This window comes from Nyctibius grandis, chromosome 10, assembly GCF_013368605.1.
Source record: "Nyctibius grandis isolate bNycGra1 chromosome 10, bNycGra1.pri, whole genome shotgun sequence".
Lineage (NCBI taxonomy): Eukaryota > Metazoa > Chordata > Aves > Nyctibiiformes > Nyctibiidae > Nyctibius > Nyctibius grandis.
The window spans coordinates 22873342-22901125 of NC_090667.1; the positions used below are offsets into that span (position 1 = coordinate 22873342).

The window sequence follows — 27784 nt, forward strand, 5'->3', positions numbered from 1 at the left end:
ACAGAGAAGAGCCGTCAAAAGTTACTAAGGAGATAAGCATGCGTTGAGCTATATTTCAGATTCTTGAGGAACATAAAGATGGAAGCAGGGGTGAGGGGGAACCCTCTCCTTGTAGTTCCTAATGCTTCCCATCCGACATGGAAGTAGTCCTCCTGGAAAAGCCTTAGACTGTAGGCTCACAGCAAATATTTACAGTGTAAAGCTTGTCGATACTGCATAGCAGGTTGCCCTATGCCCCACAGACCTGTCTCCTGGTGGTCCAGATCACAGACTTAGCTGGAGCACTCCACAGCTCCCTTCCAGCCTAAGCACTGCTGTTTCTTCTTGTGGAAACAAGAGCTGTCAGAGAGGATGAGAGAGATGGTGCACAGCTAAGCTACAAAATACACTGGAGCACAGCAGCTGACCTAGGTGGCAACTTGATCAGAGTCAAGGTAGCACAGCAAATCCTAGCACAGCTTACCCTGCTTCTCCTAGCTCAGGTGTCTCTGTCCTGCCTTTGCTCTCCACCTGCACGCAAAACAAAGAGTACATACATATGGAGGGCAGATGCTACTGAATGCTCTCCGTGCATCAGACTTGATTTGGTTGAGGAACAGAAAAAGATAGGGGGAATAAAGCCAGAACGGGCTCCCTTGCTGTGATAAGTCTGTTCTCAGGGCAAGGAAGCAGCTTTTTGAGTAGGAATCTGGGCGATGCACTCAGAGGTGCTTCCTGTGTGTATTTGTTCTGTGAGTGGAACATTTGCTTTACGTGTTACTGACAGTACGGGCACAGCCTGTTGACTTTTCCAGATGTTGATTGTCCTGCTTTGAAGCTTCTTCCTGTTGTTTTAGCTGTTTGTGTGTCTGAATGGTGGATTAGATGTACTGCTTGTTAAACAAGTAATTAAACATTGGGAGCTTTGAAATCCAGTATGTTTAATTAATGAGCTTTGCTCACATGGTGAAAAGGATGTGTACTTGATTCGTTACAAAACAAGTATACTTTTTTCAGTAGTGAACTATTATAACAATTTGAAGTGTTTACTAGTTCATTAATATTTTTCATTAAACCTTAAAAAAACACCCAAGCAGAAAATCAAGGCTTCACACAACATTTGCTATGTAAACCCATTATTAGTGTCGTCTTGTGTATTGTCTCACCCACATTCTCCATCTATGTGCTTTCTCCCATCTCCTCCTCTGCAAAACTGTGCTGCCTTACAGTCTGAGATTAGAGTTAATTATTACTTTTAGGTCTTGCAGTACCTTGGACCAAGGTCTGTGATGATGCCCTGTAGTGCTGGGTGCTGTACAAGTGCAAAAAAAAAAAAAAAAGCAGCCCTTGCTCAGACAAGTTTCAATAGATCTCTTAAGTACAAGCATCAGCCGTAATGCCTTGTGACACCACTTAATTAACTGCCGCACTGACTTCCAAGACTGAAACGCTCCTGAAAACTATATCTGCTTCATCTTGTGCTTTAAGTATAAGTTTTACCTCCAAGTCTGAATGCATTTCATATAGGGCAGAGAGAAAAGCAGAGGCAGACAAGGGTCACTGCCTCCCAGTCTGTGGGGTTTAGATATTAAAATGAGCTACTGCAGCAGTCCCTTCCCATAGCAGCGGGATCGCAAGGGAGGCTGTGGACCACCACAGCGAGGTCCTTACCTAAGCAAGCTGCCACAAACTCGGGAAGATCATGGGAGAGGGATTAGGTTGGCACATTTGCACCTTGCACACCAGAAGCCATCCAAGTTTCTGTCACCAGCATCTCTGTCCCATGGGGTCGAGACCCAGCATTGCTTCTCCATGTGGGCCACCTGCAGAGTGAAAGCATCCGTGAGATCTTTTAATTATGGGTTTTTTCATAACCCAGACAGTTTAGCAGCAGGAAGAACATACTATTTTCATTTCTCTCTCCAGCAGCATCACCTGCTAGAGGGTGAGAGCAAAAAAAGGGTGAGGTGGGCTCACCTTCCCACATGCTGCAGTGTCCAGCAGCAGTGAGGAGCCCATCCCGTCTCCAATTTGGGGCAGAAAACAGAGACAGAGGCCTTCAGGAATAAAACATATCTTTCAGAAAGCTGATAAACACATAATACTCATGTAGATACCTCCTTTTCCAAAACAAATTTAGGCATTTGCTTCAAATGGATTTGTCAGACTCCAATAAGCTTATCAATAGAGAAGGCAGTGAAAGAAGAGGGTCTTGTCTTTGTTTAGCCTGCATCCGGGGCTAAACAATAAACAGTTTTTCTCTCACCCAGTGTCCCTTCCCCGACCAAGGAAGGGAATTGGGAAAAGGAGGGAGACTGATGGGTTTAAAGTTAAACAGATTTAATAAAATAAAGAAACCAATATCAATGACAACACAAAACACACAAAATTATACTTACCTACAGAGCACTGGCAAGTTGCTCCAGGAATAGCAATTGTTGGGAATAAGGAACAGAGAGAAGGGAAGAAAGGAGAACAAAAAGAACCCTACTCCTCCCCAGCAGCTTTCCCTTTTGTAGTGAACTTGATGTTAATGACACGGAACACACCTGTGGGCCAGCCTGGGTCAGCTGCCCTGGGTTTAGCTGCTAACGGCCCCGATCACTCTGGCTGGCCACAAACTGAAACAAAAATCTAACAGAAACTTGATTCTATAAATTTTATCCCATGAAACCAGGACAGGTCTTCAGCTGAAGCTTCGTGTGGGCTCTAACAAAAACCCTTCCTTTGCACACCGCTGCCTGCGCTGCAATGTGCTGCTGCCTGCTGCTGCTGTGGAGCCAGTGCTGAAGCAGTAAAATCACCTTTTCTGGCCTCCAACAGCTCCTTTGGGAATTGAATCACACCCATGCTCCAGCTTATTAAATCAGACACTACAGTACCGAGCCTTGCTGGCGGCCCCTCTGACATAGTTAAGAAGTGTCCTTTCAATGTGGGACTCTGCGGTACAGGAGTGGCTCCTCAGCTGTGGCTGGTGAATCACTGACTTCGCAGTGGTGGCAGTTCTCACCTTTAACCACTTCTGAAAACTCCCGGCGCTCCTGTGTTAGTGCCATTGCAACTCAAAATGTATTTATGCTCAGAGCATGGTAAGCCTGGAGTGCCTGACCGTCTCCTAACCCTCCCTGCTCCTGGTTCTCCCACTTCAAAATCTTGGAGTTAGGTATCTAGTGAGGAAAACAAACACAGAGTGTGATGGATCCCAAGGCAAGAGTCAAGCCCTGCATTCCTCCTGATTGTTTCTACCACCAGTTGGTTAGAGAGCATGTCACCCCACAGATGCCTGTGATGGTGTCCTCACTACAATAAAAAAGGATCCAAACCACCTCCTTTCCCCCAAAGTTTGAAACCTCAAAATATGTGAAAAGTCAAGATCCAGATTATGCCTGGAGAATTACTGCTCCCCAGGCAGATTTCTCATGTCCTCTCTCTCTGTTTTATGGCTTTTCCATAATAAATAGGGAGCAAAGGCTGAAAAAACAACATAGCCCATAATTTCTTCTCTCCCATGCCTGTAAGCTTTACTGAAATCAGTAAATTTACAGCAGCATAGCTGAAGTCAGCATCTGACCCTGCATTTCTTCTCTAACCTCATCTTCCGTAGCAAAATGTTCCTGCTGAAGCTCTGAGGAGCGATTTGGTCCACACCTGAGCGTGCAGGGTCGGGCCGTGCCTTTGTCAGGAGGGTTTGGCACTAGGAAAGAGAAGGAAATATGTATAGTGTGTGGCTTATATGAAAGTTGGTGTTTAGAACAAAAATTGTGCCAATACCCGAGGGTGGACAAGGTGTGCTGCCAGTGCCTTGGAGGGCTGGGTGCTAATGCACCCTAGGCTGTGTGGAGACAGGCACTGCCAGGTGCTCTCTTTGCCTAATGCTCTGTTGGTCTTGTTAGTGTATTCACGGATGAATTTCTTCAGCTATAATGTGGTACCATAGCCCCAGCAAAAAAGCATCGTGCCGGTGGAGACCCAGCCCAGCTCCCCTTCCTTGTCTGAATGAATCTGCCCAGCAAGCCCAGAGCTGGGGTGCTCATTTCTTCAGGCAGCTCCCATTTGGCCATAACTAAAGGGAAAGGAGTGTTGAGTTGCACTGTGCTTTTTATTTACATTTCTTTCAGCATATCTCAAATCTGACCAGAGCGTAACATTTTTTGAGGTGCGTGAGCCAACATCAACTGAAGAGTCTGGCTGCTTTGGAGTGGTTTTCAAAGGCAAGCCCCCCAGCACAAGAGAATATGGGCTTTGAGGAATGGAGGGACTTGTAGAAGTATGCATTTGCAGGGCCACAGGATCCATTATGCAGGCAGTTATACCTATGTGGTGATAACTCACTCCCCAGAGCCCTCACACCCTCAAATATTTCATCGCTGAACCCTCAGCTTTGTCTTCCTGCGCAGCCAGTCAGTATTCTTCCATCCAAAGAGGTGTGTAGCTTTGGAGGCTCTATAATTATAGGTGAAGTCATGCTCTGAAGTCATGCTTTCCGACAGGACTGACTGATTACGAGTTACTGTTCTTGTCTCTACGGTGGCAGAGCTGCAATCTGAGCAAGCTCACGCAAAAAACACAGAGGGCGGAACTTAATAGCTATTACATATTGGGCCAGATCATTGCCGCCTTTATTCAGACTTTGCTCGAGCAGAGTATGTTCTGTTGCATATGTTGCAGTGGTGTGTTTGGTTGGAAATGAAGGCTGAGACCTACTAATCCTAGATTTGCATTTTGAAGTAAAAATGGTTTGGATTCTTGTTTTTAAAGTCTCACATCTAGGAAAGGGTGCCTGCAATTACCTCCATACACACAACCTGAAATGGTTGATTGCTGAGCCACTGCAGATACATGATACTAGCAGTGAACCTTGCAAGTTGGATATGAAGACAGCCGGATGCGAAACGTATTCGACAGGTTTTGAAAACCAAGTGTGTCACGTGGATGTGCGCTGGCAATCACAGCTCTTTACAGATGAGCATCTCGTGGTTACAGCCTCACATTGCCCTGTTGAAACCAGGGGCCCCAGGAGTGCTGTGGTGAGGAACTCATGGAGCTGTGATTCTCATGACACTTCTCTGTTGTCTCCCTTGGCTGTTGTGTCACTTGGGTGTGGAGCAGGCTCTGGTTAGTTCAAGTCCCTGGGTGCAGGCAGTTCCCCTCCTCTTGTACCTACTGTCTTGCCACTGGCACTGTGGAACCACTACATCAGATTCATTCCCAACAAAACCCAAAGCAAATAGCTTTACATCAAGGGTGAACTTGACCTTTCATTCTTAATAGCTCTAAAGGCAAAAGATCAAAGAAAAACATGTCAATATTCTTGACAGTATTGATGTTTGGTTGCGCACATCTTTCATCTAATAGAAGAGGTCTTAGTTCCTCACCCCGAAGGTTTCTCAGCTGGGCGATTCAAACTTGCAATAAACTCATTCTCTGGTGGAATAAGTTTGGTTTCTTGAAGGGGAAGAGCAAAAAAGAGCAAAATAAAAGAACACAACCTAGCAATGCCATCCGGCTAACCTTGCACAAGGGACAGGGGTAGTATCAAAGCAAAGACTTATATGGCCTTCCTTTACCATATATGCAGACAAACTGCTCCTCAAGCATTGCTCTATGCCATCTGAATGGGGAACAGTAGTTTAGTAGTTAAAAGCAGGGTCAAAAGGTGGGTTAAGTCATTAATAAAAAACCCCAAACCCTGCAGAAATCCAATGAGATGCTTTTGCAACAGCTATTGCACAGGTATTTCTTGGCTTCCACAACCATAACTGACTGTTATGAGCAGTATCATTGTTACATGGTAGGATTTTCTCCACGCTGAGGACCAAAGAGGCTTTCCAGACCTGTCTCTGTCTCATCCAAAACTAGAGCAAAGCCTCACAGCTCCACACCAGGGAATCATGGCCCATATACAGACCTGAATTACAGGGGTTTGCTATTTCTGCTTGCTCAGCTATCTTACACAGACACTGTAGAGAAAGATACTAGAAGCAAGTGCAAGCAGCACCAGAAAAAAAAAAAAGTAGTGGAAGTGCAGAGCTCTGCTAAGAGAAAATATTCCTCTCTCTGGACTATTCAACTCATATTAACCTGCTAAATTTGAAGTTTAAATAATAGGCAGATAGCACATTTGAGGTCCCCAAAGTGGTGGACTGGACATGTATAAAAGTTGGGAAAAGCTTGCTTTCCATCTGTAATAAAAATCAGTTTGAAGTTAATAGATCCACTAGCCATACACATGGATTCACTTCTGTAGATTATTGCAACTTGTATTTTAACTGGCTCTTTGATTGTTTCTGGTCACTGATCCATGGAGGATGCTCGCTGTATCATATTTTGGCAGGAAGTGGAGTGAATGCATGAAAAGCAGAACCGGTAATATGTTATTTATAATTGACCAGCATGAGGTATATGGGTTTATCTGGCAGACAGCATGGCTGATTGCAGTGTTCACTGCCAAGAGACCCAGCTCTGGAGAGCACCTGGCAGGACAAAAGAAGAGCAAGTCTGGGATTTGGTTGTCTTAAATGGAGTGTATTTAGTCCAGCTCTTTATTAGAAGTTCTGCCTAATTTGGAAGGTGATTTTTTGGATGCCTTGCAAGAAAATTAAGTGTAGACATACTGATTTCTTCTGGTATGACTATTGCCAGCAGATCTAACAGAAAAGCCTTTACCTTTCGGGCTGGGTAGGCAATGCTTTTCTTTGCTGCTTACTAGAAGGGGTACCATCCAGCATGTAAACAATTATCAGGCATGCCACATCCTTTGACAAGTCCCTTTGTGCCTTTAAGTATGCCTAAGTGCCCACTGGAGAAGGCCTAGGGAGATACACAGGAGGAGGGAGATGTTGTTTGAGACTCCCTATACCCTATCCCATATGGATGGGATGTGTTTTCACCTTCACAGTTTTCCTTAACAACCTGCATGGAACAGAAACAAGCAAGGAGACTGTTTTAGAGAAGCATCCTATTTGTGATAGATAATAACATGTATGCGTGGTCAGGTGAACATGCAAACTGCTTCCCCAAGGTGGCATTAATTTCAAGCCTTTGCAAGCTCAAAATTACCTGGGACTGTGTTTGTGGCGATGCCAGCTCCACCTCTGGCAGGGATGCCGCTGTTCCCATAGCAACTTACCATCTCCAGTTTTAGTCTCTCCCTTCCCTTTGATCAGATAATTCCCAGATACAGAACGAGCTAACAGCGTCCGGGTGCAGTACAGTTTGCATTAACACTTGGTTAGGAGGAGGATGTCGCTTGATACCTTCCCACTGCAGGCTGTTGCAACCACTGTCACTTGGCCTCCTCTGCTGAGAGCGCTTCACCTCGGAGCAGGGAAGGTTTCCAGCCCACACAGCGCTCCATGGTGGCAGTAAGAAAAGGCAGGACTCTGCAAAGCTCGTGCACACCCAGGCACTGGAAAGGGCTGTGTCCATGGCCCATTAAGTTTATAGCGACCGTATCTAGTCTTCAGAATTTTTCAGTTCCTTGCCAAGACTCTACACAGCAGTTGGCTCAGTACAGTGAGCCATCAGACCTGTGGCTATGATCCCTGGGGCAGAAACTGATTTCCCAGGATGCAGTGACTTCCCATCCCTACAGCAAGGCAAGACAGCCCTTCTGCCCTCCTCACTCTGATGTTGAAGGCTGCAAGAGATTAGATCAGTACTCTCAGTTTTGAAGAACAGGTAGAAACACAGGGGTATATAATTTTTTTTAACCCAATTATAGGCAGCATGGCACTTAAATGGTTCTGTGCAGCTTCCTTTGTATTTCTGCAGCACTCTTTCTGTTGAGCGATAACTGCAGGAGAAGGTCAAGTTAGGACAGTAACAGTCTAACATGCATGTTTCTGCTAAAGCCTTTCTCAGTTGCAACCACTGCTTCAAATGACTTGGATGCATGTTCTCCTCTTCCCCTACAGTTGGTCATGGGCAGAGCGAGGGTGATCGTATGGTTGTCTCAGATTTTCACGTCTTCATCAGGGACAGCTTGCAGCACATCGATCTCATGAAGAAAGAGCACCCTGAGCTGCCCATTCTCATTCTGGGGCACTCCATGGTAAGCACTATCCCCTACCCCTCCGGCAGCACCCAGGACATGTGCCACTGCACAGTGGTACTCTTGTGGATGACAGGAAATAATTCAGCCCAAAACAAAAGTACGAGCAACCTTCCATTCTGCTTCATTCACTGAGTTGCCAGCATGCCTTACCCCATGAGATCTGTCTTGACTATAGTCAGTCCATAACTTTTCTACCCAGAGCATGGCCCTAATTAGTACTATTTGCAACAGTGGGCCTATTTTTTAATAGGATCGTTCATTCACACCGAGTACATAAGTCCCACCACCTCCCTGCAGCATTGGGCTTCTCCTTTCATTTTAACCAGTAACCAGGAGGTTAAGCCCTCCAAAGCTTTGTGAGCAGCTAGAAGATGAAGCACAAAAATACCCTGTAGCCTCATTCTGTTAAACAACCTAACAGGAAAATGTACGAGGGATTAGGGCTGCAAAAACAAAGGCACTGATTTGGTGAACAGATCTGAAGTCTGATTCTGACAGCTCGGGCCAAATCCCTTTATTCAGGCGAGCAATATTCCCACTGATGTCATTGATCTGCTCTCCCTGCCTTCCCAGAGGAGATGAAAATGAATAAGTACTTTGGGATTCAGGCCGTGCTCAGATACACAAATGTTCTTGCATAAGAAAGCGTGGCATGCTCTGCAGCGCTCACTGCGCTCCAAAGCCGCTGTAACAAGGAGCTAATTTCCCAGTGAGGTCTTTGAGATGCTTCTCACTGCTGCTCCATTTAACAAGCCCCTGGTTCTTTGGCAGCGTGGAAGTTCACCAAGTATTTCCCTTGGCAACTAATCCTCTGCAAACTTTCCCGAGCAAGCCAGCCAGGTCCCTTCTGTCCCCCACCCCTCACGCCATCGGCCACTGTCCTCGTGCAGGAGGGCTCAGCCCGGCTGGCTTTAAGCTCAACACCATGGGCTGGGTGTTCGCTGCCAGGCCTCGGGCACAGCGCTGCGAGGCTGGAGGGGCTGGGGACACTGAAGAAGAGAATATTTAACTTCCAGTAATTAGTGAAGGTTTTCGCATGCCGGGTGGCAGCATTGCTGTTGCCCAGGTTACCAATGCCACAAGCTTCACAGCATCTTCCCGATGCAGCACCAGCCTGTCACGCTGACAGGGCCTCAACTCATTTTTCAAGTCCCACCTGAACTACCACTTCAGACATTTTCTTCTCAGTCCTTTTAACCGAGAAGGACACAATGCATCCTAAGGAGCTGACAGGCATTGCACAGAGAGTTGAGTTGATGTGAGGGTTTAGAGCATGAGAACAGAAACCAGACCTCTTCTCCCCCAACAAAAAACAGCCACTTCTAGTGACCCTGCTCCTCCAGCCTTCCTTTCAGATCACACTGCACTCTCACTGGGGCAGAAATAATTTGCTTGTTTGGACTAAAACCTTTCCAGTAACAGGACTGCTATATAAATGAGATGCTGGCACCTGTATTAAGCTGTGGGCTGTTATTTTGCATTGCAGGGGGGAGCCATCTCCATTCTGACAGCTAGTGAGAGACCCAGCGAGTTCTCAGGCATGCTGTTAATCTCTCCTTTAGTGGTAGCCAACCCAGAAGTCGCCACTCCCATCAAGGTAAGAGCAAACCCACATTGCACCTCATCACCTCACTCTTCCACTGAAGGAAGCACGTTAAGACCTCTAGCCTTAAAATGCAGAACGCCACTGAGATCTGCACCACCTGGATGCCAGTCAACGCTTCTCTTCTAAGTGCCTCCCCCACAGTCCCACCTACTTTTCAGAGGGGAAGTGAATCCTGAACTCGTCCAGAAAAACTTTTTTAAATGAGAGTTGGGTAACAATGCTACCTCAGGAGGTGGTAGCAGACTGTACTCTCTTCACCACACCCTGCAGCAGCCCTCACCGTGCTGTCCTTTCCCTTCCTCTCCTACAGTTTTCTTCCTGACTCATACAGAGTCTGGTGTAGTTGCTACACAGGCTGCTGGCTAGGTCAGACCAGGGTTATTTCTGGCATTTGGGTGATGACCAATTTCTAAACAAAACTAGAGCTCTTAAGTCCCATCAAAGGAGGCTTCCAGCTAAAGCATCACTGCCCCAGCAACATCCCATTTGGTTTGGTACTATAGCTGGTTGTCTCCATTCAGCCTGCACCCAGGGCAAAACAATAACCAGTGGTTCTATCACCAAATGTCCCCTCCAACCAAGAAAGGGAATTGGGAAAAGGAGGGAGAGTTGGGGGTTGAAATTTAAACAGATTTAATAAAATAAGAAAACCAATATCAATACTAATATAAAAGACACAAAATTGTACTTAGCTCATAGAGTGGTGGCAACTTCCTCCAGGAAGAGCAACCGTTGAGTAGAGCAGAACAAAGAAGCCACCCCATCCCCAGCAGCTTTCCCATTTATAGTGAACCTGAGGTTAATGTTACAGAACACACCTGTGGGCCAGCCTGGGGCAGTTGCCCTGGATTTAACTGCTAATGGCCTTGATCACCATAGCACAGCTGGCCACAGACTGAAACAAAATGTAACAGAAAAGTGATTCTATAGATTTTATCCCTGCATAACCATGACACTGGTTCTTGTCCAGACCATCTCCTTCAGTTTGCATTTAGGCTTTACCCCGCTCCCACTCTTATCTCCCTTTCAGAGCTGTTTCTGATCCAAATTTGCACTGCCCAGTTTGCCTTTCCCCAGGGAAGCTCTGCAAGGCAACTGACCCTCAGCTCTCTCCTCCTTTCTGATCTTTAAAAGAGTAAAAAACAATCCTAAAAGAAGCTGGAAGCAAAGGGAAGGACCAGTAGGAAGGACAGACCATCTAATTCCCACAGGACTCGTTCCTTTATCCTTTCTCCCTAGACTCTTCTCCTAGGGCTAGCTTCTTGTTTTAATCCACTTCTAAGCTATTTCTCCTGCCTTTTTTTTTCTCTGAGAGAAAGGAAACAGATTGCCTCAGCTTTCAGTATAATCCTGTCACACCTTCTGCTGCAGCCAAAGCCATCTACTGACCCCACAAATCATTACAAGCACCAAAGGGTGCTTTTTAATCACCTCACTTTTCCACTGAAGGAAATGCATTAAGACCTCTAGCCTTAAAATGCAAAACCCTGCTGAGATCTGCACCACCTGGATGCCAGTCAATATTTTCTTTCTAAGTGCCTCCCGCACAGTCCCGCCTACTTTTCAGAGGGGAAGTGAATCCTGAGGTCATCCAGTCTGGAAAAACTTATTTAAATAGGAGTAAGAGCACCAAAGCATGCTTTTAGAAGGCTGGCAGCTGATTCTGCACAGGTGAGGCTATACCTGACTCAGCATAAGGGTCTCATGAGTACCAGTGCCCCTGTTTTTTTCTTACTTTGGAAAAGGAGAAAGAATAAATACTAAGAAAAAAAATATTATAGGGTCTGAATCTGAGAGACACTGTTAGCCTTCTGTTTCTAGTCGAGTCATGGAAAGATTTTCCTTCTTCTAGAGCTATACATTTTGCTAGATGAAAACCCTTCCTGAAATAAGGACTCACCAGTTCTGTCGGAACTAGTATTATTGTAGTCTGGTTTCTTGCAGTTTGTTGCTTTATTTCAGTGTAGGAAGTCCTAATCTCTAACTGAAGTATTTTGGAGGTGTTTATATGGTCTCTTTCCTAGAGAGTCTCTCACATGCAGTAATACAAGTGCAGAGTGAGGTTCTTTCTCTTTCAAATCTATTGTTGTATCTCAAAACTGATAAAAAAAATAATTATTCCTGAAATATCTCTGCTCTGTCAAATTTAGCTGAAATCAGTCCTGGAGTTGAAAAGGTATTTTCAAGAGGAAGGAGTGAAAACAGGCAGAGTATTCCTGCATAAGCCACATTTTCCCATAAAGCTGAGCTGAAAACACTTCTGTGCCTTTTTTTTTTTTTTCCCTCTGAGAGCCAAAAAACATTTCATTGGTGTTTGTGTCTCTGAGGCACAAAGGCTTTGGTTTTCCCTTGGAACTGGTACGACTTCTCGGCCCTGGGCCATTTCCTGAGGACCATTGCATTCATCCCTTTGCTGGGTAAGTTTCCAGCTGAGCAAGAATTTACCTTGGCCTAAACAAGTGAGGGTTCAAGGCAACAATAACAGTGGGCCAGATTACACACTGGGTCCTTCAGTCTGTGCTAGAAATACCTTCCCTTGCTGCTGAACCAGCCTGGCAGCAGCGGAAACGCAGCGCATTTGCAGACTACGTGCAGGAAAATCTTTGCAGAAACAATCAATGCCCTATAAATCCTGCGTCCTGATAGAAGCATTGACCTACTTGTTGCGAATCCAGTGAAGAGGGAGGGATGTAGCTGCCTTCCCCCTTTTCTTCTCAACTCATCTCGACAAAATTCAGCTCTGAATCGTCAAGATTTCAAAGGATGCAGAGGGACGGGAGTCACATGTGCTAGCAAAGAGCAGAGTAAGTGTAAAAGAGTATCTCCCACTATATTTCTGCTATTGAATGCTTTGAAATCAGGTGGGCAGGACAACTCCTTAGGAAATATTCCCTGATGATTAATCCTATGCTAACCCTCAGCCTAGGCCTTGAAGACTAAGTACACAATATTCTCTCTTTGCTTTTCGTGTTTTCCATTTGGTCTCTTGCTGATCTATTACTTTCCAACCCAACTGGACATCACGTTGTTCCAGTACCTGAGCATCTCCCAGTCATTCAGGCTGAATCTGCACCCAGTAACAGTGCAGAGAACTGTTTTTAAAGATATAGCCAAACTAGAAGAAAGTATTATATTAAAAACTCTTATTTTGGCTTTGCTCTGGTCCATCCAGTTTAGCAGAGATGTTAGTCATCTGGTTCAGACAAACATATAAGGTGGCTTGGTATCCAGGTATGGAGACATCATATCTGATATCTCCTTGATCATATCATATCAAATCATATCCCTGATATAATATCTCCCTGATAAAAATGTTCAGTTGCTCTCAACCTGCTCTCTGTAGCTCTCATCACAGTGTTATGAGCTTCCAGAGACTTTTCAGCTCAGTCAAATGAGCCTGGCTAGCTTAACCAGTTCAAACACCACATTTTCGTTAATCCAGCTCATTTGTAGCTGAAATGAACTAAAGGGCATTCACACAAGCAGTTTGGCAAGTAGAGGTCATGGGAGAGAGAAATAAGCACGCCGAGGTGCGCAGGGAAGAGGGATTGCTCAATTCAGAACAGTGTCTACACCGTGAAGCACCCGTATAGTTAAACTAACGCAAAAAAACTGAAATCAGCTCTAAGTTACACTTCCAATCAAGAGGCAATGCTCAGGCATCTATTTCAATCTTATTCTGAGATCTTTCTCATAGAGAAGGAAGGGCTGAATTTGAACACTGTTAGTAATTCACACACCTATGGTGGCCTTGAGCAGCTCTAATACCCACTGCTCTGTAGTATCATCCTCAGCCCAACCAGTAATAGCCCCATCATTCCATTACCCGTTCTTGATCATTTGGGAGCTATTCTCTCAAGAACCTACATTGCCACTTTGAACCAACAGGGAGATAAACTTTCACATATCAAATACAGCCAGCATTTCAACAACACAATTTTTAATTAAAGCTGGGCATGTCACAAACTGTACCACAGTGCTCGCAAAATCAGTGAAGGCCCCGGAGAACCTTCTGAATTTTTCATTATAACATAAAACTTGATTTTTCTGGCCATGACCTTGCCTCCAAGAATCATCATAATTACATCTGAATTTTGAGGGTGTACTACATGTTGGAGGGAATGGAGCATTTCCTGCAGGATGGTGACAGAGCCCTTTCACGATCAATCCTATAGACCAAGGTTGGTTCTGTCTGTGCGTAAATAAGAGGTTTTATGCACACAGGGAGTATATATGTGTGTGTGTAAGTACATCTGAGGTGTCTATATACAGGGCCTTGTGGGTCTCTTGTGCAGCTGAACACCAGAAATGACTTCTCTGATATCACCAGCCCAGGACGGTATGTGCTTCTATACTTTTGGTCAGAAGCCAGCCCTATCTCTGTGGCAGTTTAGCAATCAGCTTGTGACTTGTTTGGCAAAACTCCAGATACGCACAAAAACTTCAAGAACATTTTCAAATCATGTCACGGAGACGAGGTCATCAGCAGGCTGTGGGGTTGGGATGATAAGCATATATTAGAACAGAAAAATGGCCATACTGAATCTGACAAAAGCCTGTCTAACCTGTCTCTGACAAGGAAGAGCCTGAGAAAGAGCATATATGTAGTTGTCCTTTCCTTGTCACACCTTCCCTGCCTTCAGCATATCATTAGGCTGGTTTATTGTTGTTCATGTGAGAGGAAGATTCAAATTCATGCTCCTTCTGCAAAATCCCTATTGCAGATCCTCGGGAATATAAATATTCACACACGTACTAAGCAGACATGGAGCAGAATCCCCATCAAAGTCATGGCTGCTTCTGGAATTTGAGAGTATGCCAACTAACTTCCTTCTTCAGCAAAATTTAAAAGTAAGCAAAGCCCTTATCTTCCAAAAAACGTGCCATCTTTTACTCTTTTATGTGTCATCTTGGACCTAAGTATCTGTGGCCTTAATACCAACATATTGATCTTGTGGCCAATACTCTAAATAGATAATGAGGGAGCATCAGCTAGCCTCTCATGCCAAGGTATTTCCTCTTGAATAAGCAATCATTAGGCATAAGAACTCACCCTAGCTCTTAACTCAGGCTCCAATTTTAGGGCAGCCTAATTGCCTTAGGTTGCCATGATCATCTTTGGAGACAGGCACTTCCAGACCACTGTTGGGATGTTAGAGGTGCTCCCCAGACTCTGTAAAGAAAGCCTAGGACAATTACACTTCTAAGTTAAATACCTCAGCTAGGTGTCCACAGTTACTTAGCATATACCTGGGTCATCATAAGTGGTTTCAGAGAAGCAAAATTTTACAGCGTTGTCAGCGCTGAGAGTCCATAACCTTGCCTAGGATTCATAAAGGTGCATTTGCCAAATCATCGCTGCCTGCAGTTAACACAAAACAAAGAAAACCCCATTCCTGCTTGTTTGCATCATAAGGTTGCATCGGTGTGGATATGTTAATTTACTAGTCTAACTCCAGAGACCTCAGTAGAAACTAATTTTGCTGACACAACGTCATAGGCAGTGAGGGGTTCAATATACTGGTAGGCAGTGACAGCGGTTCCTAGTCATATCCACCCCAAGGTGCACACATGTTCTCAAATCTGCTGTGAGTCTTTACTGCTTTTCAGTCCTGGATGACTTTGACTTCAACCTTGTGTTATTCCTCTAACATCATAATTACTCTGTCATGTATCATCTGTGATCCGAAATGCCAGGGAGTGCTTCAGAAGTGATTAGGTATCAGCAGAAACAGAGAACATAGGTGACAGCCTACCTACAAGTGTTAGCTGTGAACATGAAAGGGCCATAAAACAGACCAACAAACACTAACTGCATATTTTCTGACTTAAGTGGTGATGATTTAATTAAGATAGCTATCAAAGATCAGAGCAGAACCCTGGTATTAACATGCTTGTAGTGCTATTGAAATGAAAGATGTTTCCCTTTCTTCTGCCAGCGGTTTTGAGCCTGGGCTGCTGAATGCTTTTGTGTCTCGTTCCCAGGAGACAAGTGAGCAATGGGTTTCCTTAGCCAATGCATGCACATTTTGCTGTTGTTTATTTACAAGTTCTCCAGAGAATACGCTTATCACAAAGAGTGCAGCCTAGGCAAATTGCACCAAACATCACTTCTGCACTGCAGCCTGAAATCAGAGCTGTGGCAGCAAGGCAAGGGCAGTAAAACAGCAAAACCCAGCCCTTCCGAGGGCTAGAGATGGCTTTTTCCTATCAAAGTGCTTCACTGAGGCCTTTTTTAGAAGTTAACTTGAGAATGAGAAAAAGGCAAAGTACAATGAAGCTGTGATGTTGCATGTGGATAGACAGCTGATGGCATTTCAGACTAGCACACCCACTCCCTGATCCCAGGAGCAGTTTAAACACTTTCTCTTTAAGAGAAATGCTTGAAATATAGGACAGATCTTTTCCAGTGTCAGTTGGCATTTCTCAACTGTTTAACTTCAGCACTGACTCCCATCAGCTCAGGATTTGGCCCTGTATGTTCTCTCTCTTGCTCTAATTAGCTCTCTAACTGCTTACTTTCCTCTCCCACAGGTTTTTGCGGCGAAAGTGCTCAACTTTGTTCTCCCAAACCTGTCACTGGGATCAATAGATCCAAGTGCAATTTCCCGGAACAAGAAGGAGGTGAGAACCTTAATGCCATTTCTCTTTTTAAAACAAAATGTTTTGCTGAATCACAAGGGCAACATCTATGCTGGTGTAAAAAGGTGAAACATCTCTGAAGTCAGTGGAACAAACTTTACACACAGCAGAAACCTTAGTTCACCCTGGGAAATGAGCTGTTCTTCCCTTCGCAGCCACTGTGGGTACAAGACATAAGAGAGACCTGTGCTACGGTTGTGGTGGAAAGCACAGAGGAATGGTGTTTGTCTCTGCTGCACTGCCAACACTCGTTACAGCGGCAAAAAACAGCTCATACAGGTTGCAAACACACTGCTAAAGTCAACTTTTCCAACCCTGCTCTTTGCAGTGAAACCAGGCAAAACTCTACAGTCCCAGAGATTTGTTTTCCTGCTTACAAACCAGGGTCACGTTGTGCTGAGTGCATTCAAACAGAGGAATAGAGCATGCTTGCTCCAAAGAACAACGACATCTCCTGGATTACACGCTGGCTCTGCTACAGCCTTTCCAAACAAACGATGTGTTCTTGCTGTGCCTGATAATAGTACTTAAATGAGCTGCAATTGAAGCAGCTGCTGTAACAACCCAATTCCAGCTCCACCACCGCGACTGTGCATGGAGCTGTTCCAGGGTGAAGTTGCTGTAGTGTCACCATAGCTTGGGACTCCTCTGCCCTTCATACCCACTCCTGGTTACAACTGTTGCAGCCTGTTCATGCCATCGCTGGCAAAACCAGATGTTGTTGCAAATCCTGCAATAACACATAATGAGGTTTTTTCCTTCTCACTGTTGTGGGACAAGTGAAAGGAGGGAGACAAGAACTGTAAGGGAACGAAGTTGCCTTGTCTGGAGGGAGAAGTGACCCAGAACTTGGTGCCTTTTAGAAATCAACTTGAATGATAGAAGATGGCACCCAAGGTGTGTCAAAAGCAGGAGAGCTTTGCTGCTGTAGCAGTCAGTTGTTCCTGTGCTCCCACGTCAGCTCACATCTCACTGACACTCGCTGTCATTGTTCCTGCTGTTCATGCAATGGTTCATATCTTAAGTGGAAGTTAATAAATTGCCTTCCTCTGGGGAGGCAGCTCGACTGGCATTAGAATTGAAGCTGAAAGGATCAGGAGCAAAGACAATGTCAGTGTGAGTGCAGTGCATATCCTCAGCATATCCCACCTCTCCGACGTACCCATTCAGTAAACAGGAAAGCAAAGAGTCTCCCAGAACGGTCTCAAGGCGTTCAGGGTTGTTTCTCGGCTCTGCTAAAGAGGTTTTTGGTAAAACAACTTTCAGTTCACTTATCTGTGAACAGAGCATAACATTGCACTGGGCCGAAGGCGGAAAGATCCAAGGAGCTGAGAAAAGAAAGACAAAGTAGGTTCTAGGAAACTGTCAGGATGAGCATGGAGCGAGTTCATCTGCATCCACTGATGCACCGTCTGACATGTTCTTAAGTACCATATGAGGCTGTACAAAATAGATACTTGGGAAGCAGGATGATTGCAGTCAAGCTGTAGAAACCTGTTCTTAATTACATTCAGCTGCCATAACTTGTTGCATATAATTCAGAGAAAAGGTTTGAATTAGAGAACAAATTCACTAAAGTCACACGGAGGAAAGTTTTCACTTCTGCATTTGTATTTAGAGGATAAAAGCCATCAGTGCTCTGGAGGAGGGGAGGAATTTGAGAGTGTTACCCTGTACCTGAAGAGCGAGCGTGGCTAGGACACGTGGCTCTTTGCCTGCCTCTGCACTGATTTGTTGTGTGGCACTTGAACTCTGTGCCGCAGCTGGTCCTTAAGGGCAGCAGTTCTAAATACACCTCTGACAGCTGGATCCTCTGCTGGAAGATGCTAGTGCTGCACTAAATAGCTTTACAGGAGAGAAGTGCTGATGTGGGGACATCCCAAACTATAACGCATTCAGAAAAGAGTCAGTGAGGTCCCTTAATTTGGTGCACAATATTGGCTGAGCATTTCCATGTAGGCTGCTGGGGTGATGTCAGGAATCACCACAGCAACCACTGGACATAGTTTATAATCAATGCTCTTCTGTTCTCTTTCTACACAAATATTTGCTGCTGCTCCCTCTGCTCTATGATGCTCCAAGTCTCAAGAGCTTCCTTTGAGTGTTGTTGTTTTTCCTCTGCCCCTTCCTTTTCCATGGAGCAAGGGAAAGCCTTTTGCAATGGATAAAAATGTAGGTCTGCTTCATTAGAGTCTGCTTCTAATGGAGCAGTCTTCAAAACGAGACACGGAGCCCCTCCTTGCTGTGCTGCCTGCACACCTGCAAGTGAACACACAGCTGACATAGCAGCTGTGGATTGCGATGTAAAGCGCTTTCCTGACCATTTTCAAACACCAGTATTTGAGGCTCCAGGCACTTACTGAAGACAACACAGCATCTCAGTCCTCTGGCTACCTCTAATGCACACTCCACCTTCCTTCTGGACTCAAGACGCACAGCTTCAAAGCACACAATGTACTGGAAGCATCCATTATTTAGATGTTAAACATATTCTCCTGCCAGACCAACTTTCTATTCTCTAGAAATATTTTTGGGACACATCCAAGAATTTCCTGATGAGTTTGTGTTCCCAGCAGGCTGTCCTCAGGGTGTCGGGACTGAAACACAGGATGATACAGAGATGTTCGTTTGATCTGCTTGATATCAAATGCAAGAGACGCAAAACAGACCAAGAAGCAACCTCAAAAACCCAGCCCTGTTATTCCAAGGAGGAATAACATCACAGGGGCAGGCACCCCTTTACTCCATTAATCTTTTTTAGCTGCCTTTGAATTCAGTGGAATAGTCCCCCTCACTTCAGTCTTGTTCCTGCAGAGTCCACATAGGGTGAGGCTGTAATTGCCTTATAATGAATTTATTGCTCTGCAAAATGCAAAGGGAAGATACAGACCTCTAAGGAGGGGAACATAATGCAGCAGGAGCCCTAATGGTTGCTTCTGTCTTAGCATTATATAAAGAGAAAAAAAGTGCTGCTGTGATGGACTCTGCTGAACCTTCGCTGGACCGTGGCTGGAAGCTGTCGCAGGCTCTCCCAGGGTCACCCTCACTCGCTTGCCCCCACTGTCCCAGAGCTCGGTGTGCCAACAGGAGCCCTGGGCTTGCAGGGTTTTCAGTTTATAGCCTGTAGAATACACAGCCCATTCGCTATCTTTCTCTCTTTTCCCAGCAAGCTGCTGCTTTGCGCTCGCCCCGTGCACTGAACATCACCTCTGACAAGGATTCCTGTTCATTCACTGGGAGCAGGATCCTCCCTCTCCCCATCCTGATCAATCTGGGTTAAGATTGGGTTATTATTTTTTTCCCCTCCCATCATCTACACAAAAATATTTGTTGGCTGCTCAGTAGCTAAAAAATCCCTGTTCTTTCAGAAAAGAACAAGAGAAGAAAAGAAACCCATTAGGTCATTCTCTTAGCATTTATGGGGCTGGGGAAGGGGCCAGCTCACATGAATTCATCCACATTGTTTTATTCCATGGGAAGGAAACTTCTGTCAATCCATCCGCCCACCCCTCCTGATCCCACCCCCCGCAAAGTCCTTCATTTGCTGCCTTCAATTAAAAAAAAAAAAACAAAAACAAACCCTAAACAATAAAAAGAAACCCATGTCAAAGCTGTGTTGCTTTAGCGCAGCACTGTGACACGGATCCAGACAAGTAACTCCCAGATTAGGCTGAAGGCAGTTGCTAAGTAGCCAGTGCAACGCGGCGGTTCTCCTCAAAATGCTGATGAAAAGTCAACACGTTTGGCTGAAAATATCAGGGTACACCCAGCTGTCAACAGGAGAGCTAGCAATGCCACACCAGGCGGTTGGTGATGTGGAAGTCAAAGCTGAACTTTTTCCATGAGCACGTTCACAAGAGGATGCTGCTTTCTCAACACAGCAGCTCCTTGCTCTTTTGAAACCCTTTGCAGCGCAGGGAAGGTACAGCAGGCAGGCTGAGTGGGGTAGGGGATGGCGGGCACGAGTGAGGGTTTCTGCACCAACAAGCTGGTTGGGCACTGGGAGGGTCTGTGCAGAGCCAAGAGAGGACCACGTGCTGTTCAGCCTCTCTGCTTCCTAGGGCCTTCAGCAGGAGCAGAGGTTGCTCAACATGTCTTAAGAGTAGATCCATTTACCCTAACCATAATCTCAACTTTGCAGTGGTCTCTTACAAACAGTGTTTTCCAAACCCTCAGCGTGCATGGACACTTTCTTCTTTGAAAGGGAGATTAGAATACATAAGATCCTAATATTAGGAGCTGTGATGAGAGATCTCTGTCTTTGTCTCCCTGCCATAAACTACCCCTCTCACTCCAGAGTAGCCATGATCTCGCACAGAGGCCAAAACACAACAATGGCCTTAATGAAATACTGGAAATGTCTGCTGAATCCAAGGGTCCCTAAATGGGTGCCACAACAACTTGAATTTCTTTGGTCCAGCTCCAGTACAAGTTCAGAGTGGCTCTCCAGCTCTCACCTCCTTGACCATCTTCAGCATTGTGAGCTGGAACGGAAGGGTGCCAGCCACTAATAGTCCCAAATTCCCACCCACTCCTTCCCCTTGCTGCACTCAGGGATAGCAACCTGTCTCCGTTCAGCCTGCACCCAGGGCTAAACAACAAGCAGTTGTTCCCTCACCCAAGACCCCTCCCCACCTGAGAAACAGAATTGAGAAAAGGAGGGAGACTCCTGGGTTGACATTTAAGACAGATTTAATAAAATAAGAAAACCCATATCAATGCTAATACAAAAGACAAAAAATTATACTTAGCTCATAGAGTGGTAGCAAGTCTCTCCAGAGATAGTAACCATCAAGAAGAGCAGAGCAAAGAGCCTCAGCAGCTTTCCCATTTATAGTGAACCTGATGTTAATGTTACAGCACACACCTGTGGGCCAGCCTGGGGCAGCTGCCCTGGATTTAACTGCTGATTGCCTTGATCACCACACCACAGCTGGCCACAGACTGAAAAAAAATGTAACAGAAAAGTGATTCTATAAATTTTATCCCCACAAAGCCAGGACAGAACCATAGGTTCAAGCAGCATGAAACAGTGGGGACTGGAAGCAAGAAGGTGATGGGGAAAGTCTTGTGAGCACCAGCATGCCTTGCTGCCAGCGCCATTTCCACTGCTTTGTGCCCCCACACATTTGAGATAATGAGGAGGGAAACTGGCTTCACGTCCTCTGGCAGATTAATCCCCCCAGCTGGGAAAACCCCACCACATAGTGTCCTTCTGCGACCCTGATAATGTCCTCTCACAGGAAGATGAATGCAGAATCCACACGAAAGTCTTTCTGGCTTCTTGGTGGGGACCAGGCAGGCCACGCTGTCCTGCCACGGTGCGTGTCTGTGCCTACACCTACGCATAGCTGTATGTCCCTGGGGTGGCCTTATGGGTCACCTCCCACCCGTGGTCCCCTCAGGGCAGGCACATGCAGCAGCAAGAGGGCCTCACATCTCTGCAAAACGAGGGAGAATCTGAACAGACCCCACTGCCTGCAAGGGGAGGAGACTGTTTTCGGCTAACCTATAAATAACCATCGTTTCTATAAACATCTGCCAGGGCGGGGAGAAACTGGAGGCTGTGCCAGAGACTAGCCCATAATCAAAGCATTCTGGCAAATATTGAGGTGGCAGTGGCTGTGTGGGCCGCCTCCATGTACAGTATACAAATATTTACTGTAGATTTGCCTTCTGCAGTAACTACTCGTTCCTAGCAACTTTCTGCACCAGCTCTTGTACATTTTTATCCTCTCACAGTCTGGCTGAGCAAGTTGTTGACTTTTTTTTTTTTGGCCTACCACCTAATACCGTCATTTGCTGCCTTGTCTGTGCACACTTTGCACCCGGAGAGGACCCCTCCGAGTAAGAGTGATTTGCAGTCAGATGTGTCAGTTGTCTGTAGGTGTAGGTCACGATCTTCATTCCCAGAGAGGGAAGGTAAAAGAGAAGAACATCTGAGCCCTCAGCAGAGAGGAAAAGGACCTGGAGAACATCAGCTTTCAAGTAACGCAGTCTGAAGAACCCTCTGCAGAAGAGACTGTCACCTTTTGAGTGACAGGAGGATGTGGTAGAGCAGGAGAATGCAGGCAAGTGCCCCCATGGGAAGAGTCTTTGTCCAGCACTGGTTGTTTGCCTGCAGAAAGAGCTTTGGCTTGAATATTTTCTAGTGACATAAGAGAGAAACACACAGCATGGGGTAAGCCAGGTTGTGTGAGCCGTTCTGGGTGGTCACAGTGAAGACCTCGACCTTGACTCTGATGGCAGGATATCCTGACAGAGTAGGAAATGACTGTGCAAGCCAAGGGAAGAGACTCCTCACTGCCGGGCTGATCTGCTTTGTCTTTTCTGCATGAAATATTGCTAACCTTAAATTACCTCTTTCTTCCTGCCAGATGGAGTCTTACACATCTGATCCCTTGGTCTACCATGGTGGCATGAAGGTCTCCTTTGTCATCCAGCTGATGAATGCCATTGCCAGAATTGAGCGAGCTCTGCCCAAGCTGACTTTGCCCATCCTGGTGCTACACGGCTCTTCTGACAAGCTCTGTGATATCAAAGGGTCCTATTTACTGATGGACACAGTGCAGAGTCAGGACAAAACACTCAAGGTCATCTTGCTTTCTTGAATTTTAGGGTATAATCCTGTCAGTGTTGGCCTGCACATGAGTGACTGTGAGGGGTTGGGAGCCTGCTGAGCTCTGGGGAGCTGGAGGCAAAGCAGGGCTGATGCATTGGTGAGACCGAGCAGGTTACAGCCCCTTTCACCAGGAGGTAGCCCTCCTGAGGCACGGTGTGGTGGCCTTTCACCAGCTACAGCTGGGCTGTGGGCAAGGGGCGGCAAGTGATCTCAAGACCTGACGCAGGGATGGCTGTGTACCTAGAGGGACCCTTGGACTTGAAGCAACTTGGCGTAGAAGCAGAACGAGGCTCACAGGCAGGTAAAGTGCTGAGCCCAAAAGCTCTTCTGAACAACGCCAATTGTGTGAGCACCAACCTTACCTCATGCCCCAGCATGTAAAGGTGCAGGGGGCCTTTCCAAAGCACCGCACGACAAAAGCCACTTCACATCTGTTCATTTCAAGAGAGCCACAGCTGATTAACCAATTGTTAGCACATGAATGAGCCTGAAAGAGAGACAGGGAGACCAAGGGAAAGCTTTTGTCATTGGAAAAATAAGTGGATAGTCTGGGCATAAAAGGAGTAAAATTGCACAAGGCATGATGGGAACATCCCCCATTGTCCTTTAAACTCCAAGGGCATGATAAGTATTTCCCCCTTCTTAGTGGGATGGGAAGCAAGAAATGCATGGGGTTGGGACATGCATTATCTTCCTCAAGGGCAGCAGAGTGCTCAGGCCATGCGCAGATGTCGAGCTGCAATGCCAATGCCTTCTTGCTCACGGAGGGCCAGCACCACCAATAGCACCTCTTTGATTTCATAATCTGCCACATCTAGGAAAAAAAATGGACCAGGTGTGGGCAGGATGTATTGGACCTGGGGGTGTTGACGAGAGGGGACTGAAGGCTGTTTTGTTCATGCAAGTTTTTTTTTTCCTGTGCTAATCTCTGCTCTCTCCCTGGTTGCAGGTGTATGAGGAAGCCTATCACGCCCTCCACAAAGAGCTGCCCGAGGTCTCTACCTCTGTCTTCACAGAAATAATAACATGGATTGGCCAGAAGGTCTCAGCAGCTGGGGAAACCAGCCACACTTAAGAGAAATTGTTTTTGCAGTTCTTACTGGGGTCTTCTGGGAATAGATGCTTTTCTTAATAGAAGTCTCTCTGAAAAAGATCTAACGTGGAGGGACTGTTGGGGTATTTTATCATACACAGTGTAAGGGAGGATGGGGGGAGAGGCACAGGGTGGGGCATTATTTGCTGATGTAAATGGCCATTGCCCTAATCTTGGGAAGAACCCATAGCTGTGGGAGCAGCTGTCAAAGCTTTCCAGGTCGGGTGATTTTACCGAAATGCCCCTCACCCACCAAACTTCCCCCATCACTTCCCCTTCTCTGCTTTCGCTGGGGTGACAGGGGTGTATTTATACTGCAATAATTTTTGGTATGTTAAAGAAGTCAGTATCTTCCACTTCATGGGTTTGATTCCAGGTGCGTACAGTCCCTTCCCTGACCCCGCCATCCAGTACCTTAAAAGCCCTGGTCCTTGAGAGGAGAGCAGTAAAGAAGGTGCTGGGTAAGGAGGAGAGGCTAAAAATGGAGCTGAGAGCTCCCTGAAGGTGAAAGGCTGGTTTTCAAGGTCAGAGCCCTTTGGATATTACCTTTATAAGCAGGCCAGGCCAGGGGGAGCATCAAGAGAGCCTCCCCACCACCCCACACGTCCTCTGCGAGCCTGCGCTTGAGGAAAGCGCGTTGAACAGCTCTTTAATGTTCATCATCAGAGCAGGATCCCAGAGGGGAGAGGAGGAATGTGGAATCAAACCCACTTAGCACATTCAAAAACCATGCTTTTCCCAATGCCAAACCCCATCTCCTCTGCAAGATGAACTAGTCTGTAAATATTCCTAGGGGCTGCTTTTCGTCCTTCCTTTTATTTTCTTTTTTTTTTCTTTTGGAATTAATCACTTGCGCTACTGAAACTGAAAAAGCAAAGTCAAAGTTATAAGAGAATATAGTAATATAATATATGATGTATATAGAGGTGGCTGGGAGCTGGGGAAGAGATGGGAGGAGAGTCTAAAGAAGGGGTTAATTGTTCCTTCTCTTGGCAAGGAATAATGTTGTCCTACCGGGATCCAGTCCTCTCACCATAACTTTACAGTCATAATCTGTTGTTTTCCTTCATCAGTTGGAAACTGTCCTGAAAATAATGCTAGAGAGAAGCGCAGAGCATCTGGTGGGTGCGGATTAGCAGTGGGTGTCCTCATGGTCCACCAGTTTAGCAGGTGACCCACAGCGTGAACAGAGATCCCATCCAAGCTCATCCTAATCTCCTCCTAATCAGCACAGCCACCTCTGGGGCAGATCACAGAGCGCAGGGGCCGAGCTCACCCCTTTAAGCAGCATGGGGACCTGAAGGCAGCATATAAGGTGCAATCATCCATCCAACATCTACCTTGCTGCACTGGGGTCATCCAGGAGCACTGGTGTACAAGCTGCCATGGAGGAGCTCATGAACTGGTCCAGCGGTGCAGACAAGCCAGATCCTAGAGCTCCTGCGTCTCTGGTAGCAGCAGGGCTAAAGGAAAGATTTAAGACGCAGTTATGGAGCAGAGGCATTGTATCGATACAGCAAAAGCTGCATAGTGATCACGGCGTGGCTGTGCAGCTCAGTTTGCCCAGGGTGGTGGCCCTAATTACGAATACACTTCTTGGCACTAGCCAAAGGGAAGGGGTTTAACCTGTGCCTCTCCCTCCAATTTTGCAATAAGAAGACACCTGCAAATGTTGCACTATGAGAGAGTGGGGCATCTCCCCCAGTGGCAAACCAGCCCCCTTATTGCCTTCCCCAGCAGCAGTGGGAACCACCCCTGCGTCTTGTGCCGCTGCCCCAGGGCTGGATCCCGCCTGCGACAGTCACTGGTGGGGGGGGGGTCACCCACCTCTCCTCCCCTTGAAGACAGTTCCGGCAAGATTCAGGAAAGGGACCTTTGTGCAATAACAGTCAGAATCAGGGCTCGGTCCCACTCGGTCCCAGCAGTGTGGATGGATGAAGGATGTGTGAATGCAGGTTACGTCCTTGTAATGGCCCGAAGGGGCCTGAGTCAGGAAGGCTCTTTTATACAGGTTGATCCAGGCACTTTCATACTTGTATTTTCTTGCCTCTAAAGAGAGGAACGAGCTGTAGTTCTCCCAGCAACACCAGCTTTTGATTCATTATTACAGTGCAATCAGCTGTCCCCACAAACCCCTGCTAAGCTTCTGGTGACACTTGCTTTGGGAAGGAGGCGAGGCACAGGTCATCTGCTCTCTAGCTTCCAGCAGCCTGGCTTGTTGCAACTTCTTTTCCCCGAGCAAGATCCCTCCTTGCCAGATGCTGCTGGGGAAAGACAGCAAGAACAAAAACACTACAGCGGTGATAAACCTCACAGGCTTCTTCAGCTGGAAGGGGAATCAAGTAGGCGTGATCCAGTGGTGACAGACATTGCGGGGGTAGTAGCAAGATGATGATTTAAGGATGGGATTTCTGAAAGCACTTTTCCCGAGGAAGTCAGGAGGAACAAATCAATTCCCACGTTCTTTACATCCCTTCCCAAACTGACAAGCACTTTGCGGGGGGGAGGGAAGTGACCCTCCAGCAGGAAGGTCAGAGCCCGTCTGCTCCCTCCAACCTGGCTTCAGGCAGAGGAAGGTCCGTGGTCAGTGCCTTCGATAAAACCTGTCTTTTCACACAAGAAACATCTGCAGCTCAGCAGAAATAAAAGGAAACCAATTAGGTTGATCCGGGGAAGGCTTGTCCCTCTGTCTAGCTAAGCTCAGCAATGGCACGTGGCCTGGGGAAGCTGCATTCGAAAATCAGGTTAACAAACAGCTGAAAGAACAACAAAAAAACCCCCAAATAAGCCCCAAGCCCCTGGCACAGCAGGGGTTACTGCCACCCTCAGCCAGTTTTCTAAAGAATTATCTTCTGAGGAAATGAACACAAGGAAACCTACCCATAAAAAGCCCCGACCCACCTCCAGGCAGGCTGCTGAGCAGAGCCGGAGCAGCCCCTTTGCAGGTGGGGAGATGTGTGCGGAGGGAAGGAGCCAGGAGCAATTCAGCCTGGGCCAGCTGAGATGCTGACTGGCACCAGCTGCAGCTCAGCCTGCACGTTTCAGCTCTCACTGCTGTTGCTGATCCCTTACCCTGCCTGTAAGCTACTTTATAGTGACCCAGTTAGGTTTCACCATGCCCCGGAGGAATTCTTCCTTCGCTGACCAAATTAGTAATGAGCAGAGCTGCTGCCAAGGGAAGTGTAATTAAACTCTGTTTTCAAGTGGCAGGTCCCATGTGCAGGGAGCACAGCCGGCCTTACGAATGTTGCTGTGCAGAGCCGCACCAGAGACCGGTCTGCCTTTGGGAATAGGTGGCACTCATGACTGAGCAATAGCAACATGTAACTACTGTATATATCACCACCTGTAGCACTGAGAGACCGTTCCCCGCCACCTAAGCCATCACATTTTCTATTTAGCCTGTTCTTTTTACACCGCTCACCTTAGCACACTGCCAGCACAAACCCATTCAGATCACACTGACTTTCCCGAGTAATTTCTGAGCTTCTCTCTCTTGTTCCGTTGTGTTCCAGTTCAATAAAATACATTTTTATATATATATATATATATATAAAAACATATATACATACACATGTATTTTCAGTGGGAGAAACCATATACAAGTTTAGGATTCTTAAAGGAATACGATGTATATTGCAACTAATAATAAAAGTTATGTTTTCTGAACAGAGAGTGTTTGAGGGCATCATTGGTGACTGCCATCCATCTTGAGGGTGAGAAGGGAAAGGCAGAGAGATTTTAAATTGCCATTCAGCTTCTGGAGGCGGCAGCTGCAGCCCCCAG

General features: G+C 46.4%; 1 protein-coding gene and 1 long non-coding RNA gene across 6 annotated transcripts in view; one reads left to right on the top strand and one right to left on the bottom strand.

Moving 5' to 3' along the window:
* The window catches only part of MGLL (monoglyceride lipase), a 69448-nt gene extending 41781 nt beyond the window's left edge, over nucleotides 1-27667 (top strand). For all 5 annotated transcript variants that reach the window (XM_068409062.1, XM_068409066.1, XM_068409065.1 and 2 more), the window contains exons 4-8: nucleotides 7896-8032; nucleotides 9522-9632; nucleotides 16176-16265; nucleotides 22661-22876; nucleotides 23855-27667. In XM_068409062.1, the coding sequence (XP_068265163.1) occupies nucleotides 7896-8032; nucleotides 9522-9632; nucleotides 16176-16265; nucleotides 22661-22876; nucleotides 23855-23980 (680 nt within the window). In that variant the 3' untranslated portion in view covers nucleotides 23981-27667. The remainder of the gene's footprint in view (nucleotides 1-7895; nucleotides 8033-9521; nucleotides 9633-16175; nucleotides 16266-22660; nucleotides 22877-23854) is intronic.
* LOC137667888 (uncharacterized) overlaps nucleotides 1-27784 on the bottom strand; it is a 46824-nt gene that overhangs the window by 15536 nt on the left and 3504 nt on the right. The window contains exons 3-5 of the long non-coding RNA XR_011048859.1: nucleotides 23268-23392; nucleotides 21151-21227; nucleotides 1651-1802 (exon numbers count right to left, since the gene is read on the bottom strand). This is a non-coding gene — a long non-coding RNA (uncharacterized lncRNA). The remainder of the gene's footprint in view (nucleotides 1-1650; nucleotides 1803-21150; nucleotides 21228-23267; nucleotides 23393-27784) is intronic.